This window comes from Priapulus caudatus, unplaced genomic scaffold, assembly GCF_000485595.1.
Source record: "Priapulus caudatus unplaced genomic scaffold, Priapulus_caudatus-5.0.1 Scaffold732, whole genome shotgun sequence".
Classification (NCBI taxonomy): Eukaryota; Metazoa; Priapulida; class Priapulimorpha; order Priapulimorphida; family Priapulidae; genus Priapulus; species Priapulus caudatus.
Window position 1 is genome coordinate 84,030 of NW_014577793.1, and position 1,883 is coordinate 85,912.

Sequence of the window (1,883 nt, forward strand, 5' to 3'; positions counted from 1 at the left end):
AAGCGGGGGGAGGTAGAAGGGAAACAAGGATAGAATCGAGGAAGGAAGCAAGAAAGGAAGGAACGGACGGACGATCAGACGACGGACCGACCGAACGAATGAACGAAAGTAAGAACGAACGATTGAATAAATGGATCGATGGATGGATGGATAAATAAATGCGTGAATGCAGGTATGAACGAAGGAACGAATGAACCTTCGACCACTGCTTTAGTGTACGTGACATATCCGCACGCAGCCACCTTCTCCTAACTGAAGCCACTGTACACTATTTGTTGAATATAATCTGTTAACACCATCTCTGTGCGCTTACCCTCCAGGTGACCTCTAGCGACTGGGATCCCGTTGCGACGATAGTAACGTCTACTGGTGTTCCAGATGGAACTGAAAAAGAACCCCCAGAAATTAACACAACTTCAAATGGAACTGAAAAAGCAACCCCAGCAAATAACACAACATAATCTCTCTTTTACCTTAAAAAGAGAAAACAAGTGAAAAAGACAAGGGATATTTGACGGGGCGAGAAGAGACACGATGGGGAGAAAGAGGCAGAGAACTCTCGTGAGTGAAATCTTCTTTGGAACTTCACGAATCCCCAACCGCTCGAAACCGACGATCGATTAGGTAATCGAATCGTCGTCGTTCTCTTGTTTTAAATGTTCCCCTGACGGCAAATAAGAGATGCGTTAGTTTAACGTTTGGTTTACGCAGACGGATCTAAAGACGTTACGTCGGGCAGTGTTATAGCGACGCCGTACGACGCGCGCACAATCCCTAACGCTGTTACGTAATCAAATCTACGACATTGGCGAGGAATATATGGATATTGGTCATCGTTGAAATGTTTCTCCGTCTCGGACGCAACTCTCTCGAGTTCTCTTTACGTTTTTGGAATTCGTGCTCTCTATCAACGAAAGCAGACTGGCGACACAGACACACACACACACACACACACACACACACACACACACACACACACACACGATTATATAACGGATGCACGCACACGACACACACACACAGCAACACACACACACCACCACACACAACTATTCTACCCATCCGCCCGCACGAACCCACACACACACACAACACGATCCCACAGCACACACGCAGCGAAACACACACACACACACACACAGCACACACGAACACACACACACACACACACACAGCACACACACAGCACAGCGCGCGCGGCCGCACGCAGGCACGCACGCACCGACAAACACACACACACACACACACGACACACACACGATCACACACACACACACAGAAACACACACACACACACGGCACGAACACACACAACACACACACACACACACACACACACACACACACACACAACACAACACACGCGCGAGCAGGCGCGCGCGCGCACAGCACGAACCAACACACACAGCCGCGCCACGCACGCACTGCACAAACAAACACACTACTTCCACACAGCGCACACAACACATCAGCGCACACACACACACACGAAACACACCACACACACACCACGCACGAACAGCACACACACCACACACACAACACACAACACCACACACCACACACACACAACGCGCGCGCGCACGAACACACACACACGGCAGGCACGCCCGCACGCAACAATACACACACAACACACACACGCCACTGAACACACACGCACGAACCAACACACCACAGCACACACACACACAGGCAGCACCACACACACACAACGCACGAAACACACACAGACACACACAAACACAAACACACACACACACGCGCGCGCGCGGCGCGCGCGAACGGCACGAACACACACACACGCAGGCACGGCACGCACGCACAACTACACACGACACCACACAGCACACACACACACACTCACCACACACACACACATA

General features: G+C 51.1%; 1 protein-coding gene across 1 annotated transcript in view; it reads right to left on the reverse strand.

Annotated features, from left to right (window-relative positions):
• Positions 1–1,883, reverse strand: part of LOC106813168 (Down syndrome cell adhesion molecule-like protein Dscam2) — a 38,222-nt gene that overhangs the window by 24,970 nt on the left and 11,369 nt on the right. The window contains exon 4 of the mRNA XM_014817237.1: positions 314–384. Coding sequence (XP_014672723.1) covers positions 314–384 — 71 coding nt within the window. The remainder of the gene's footprint in view (positions 1–313; positions 385–1,883) is intronic.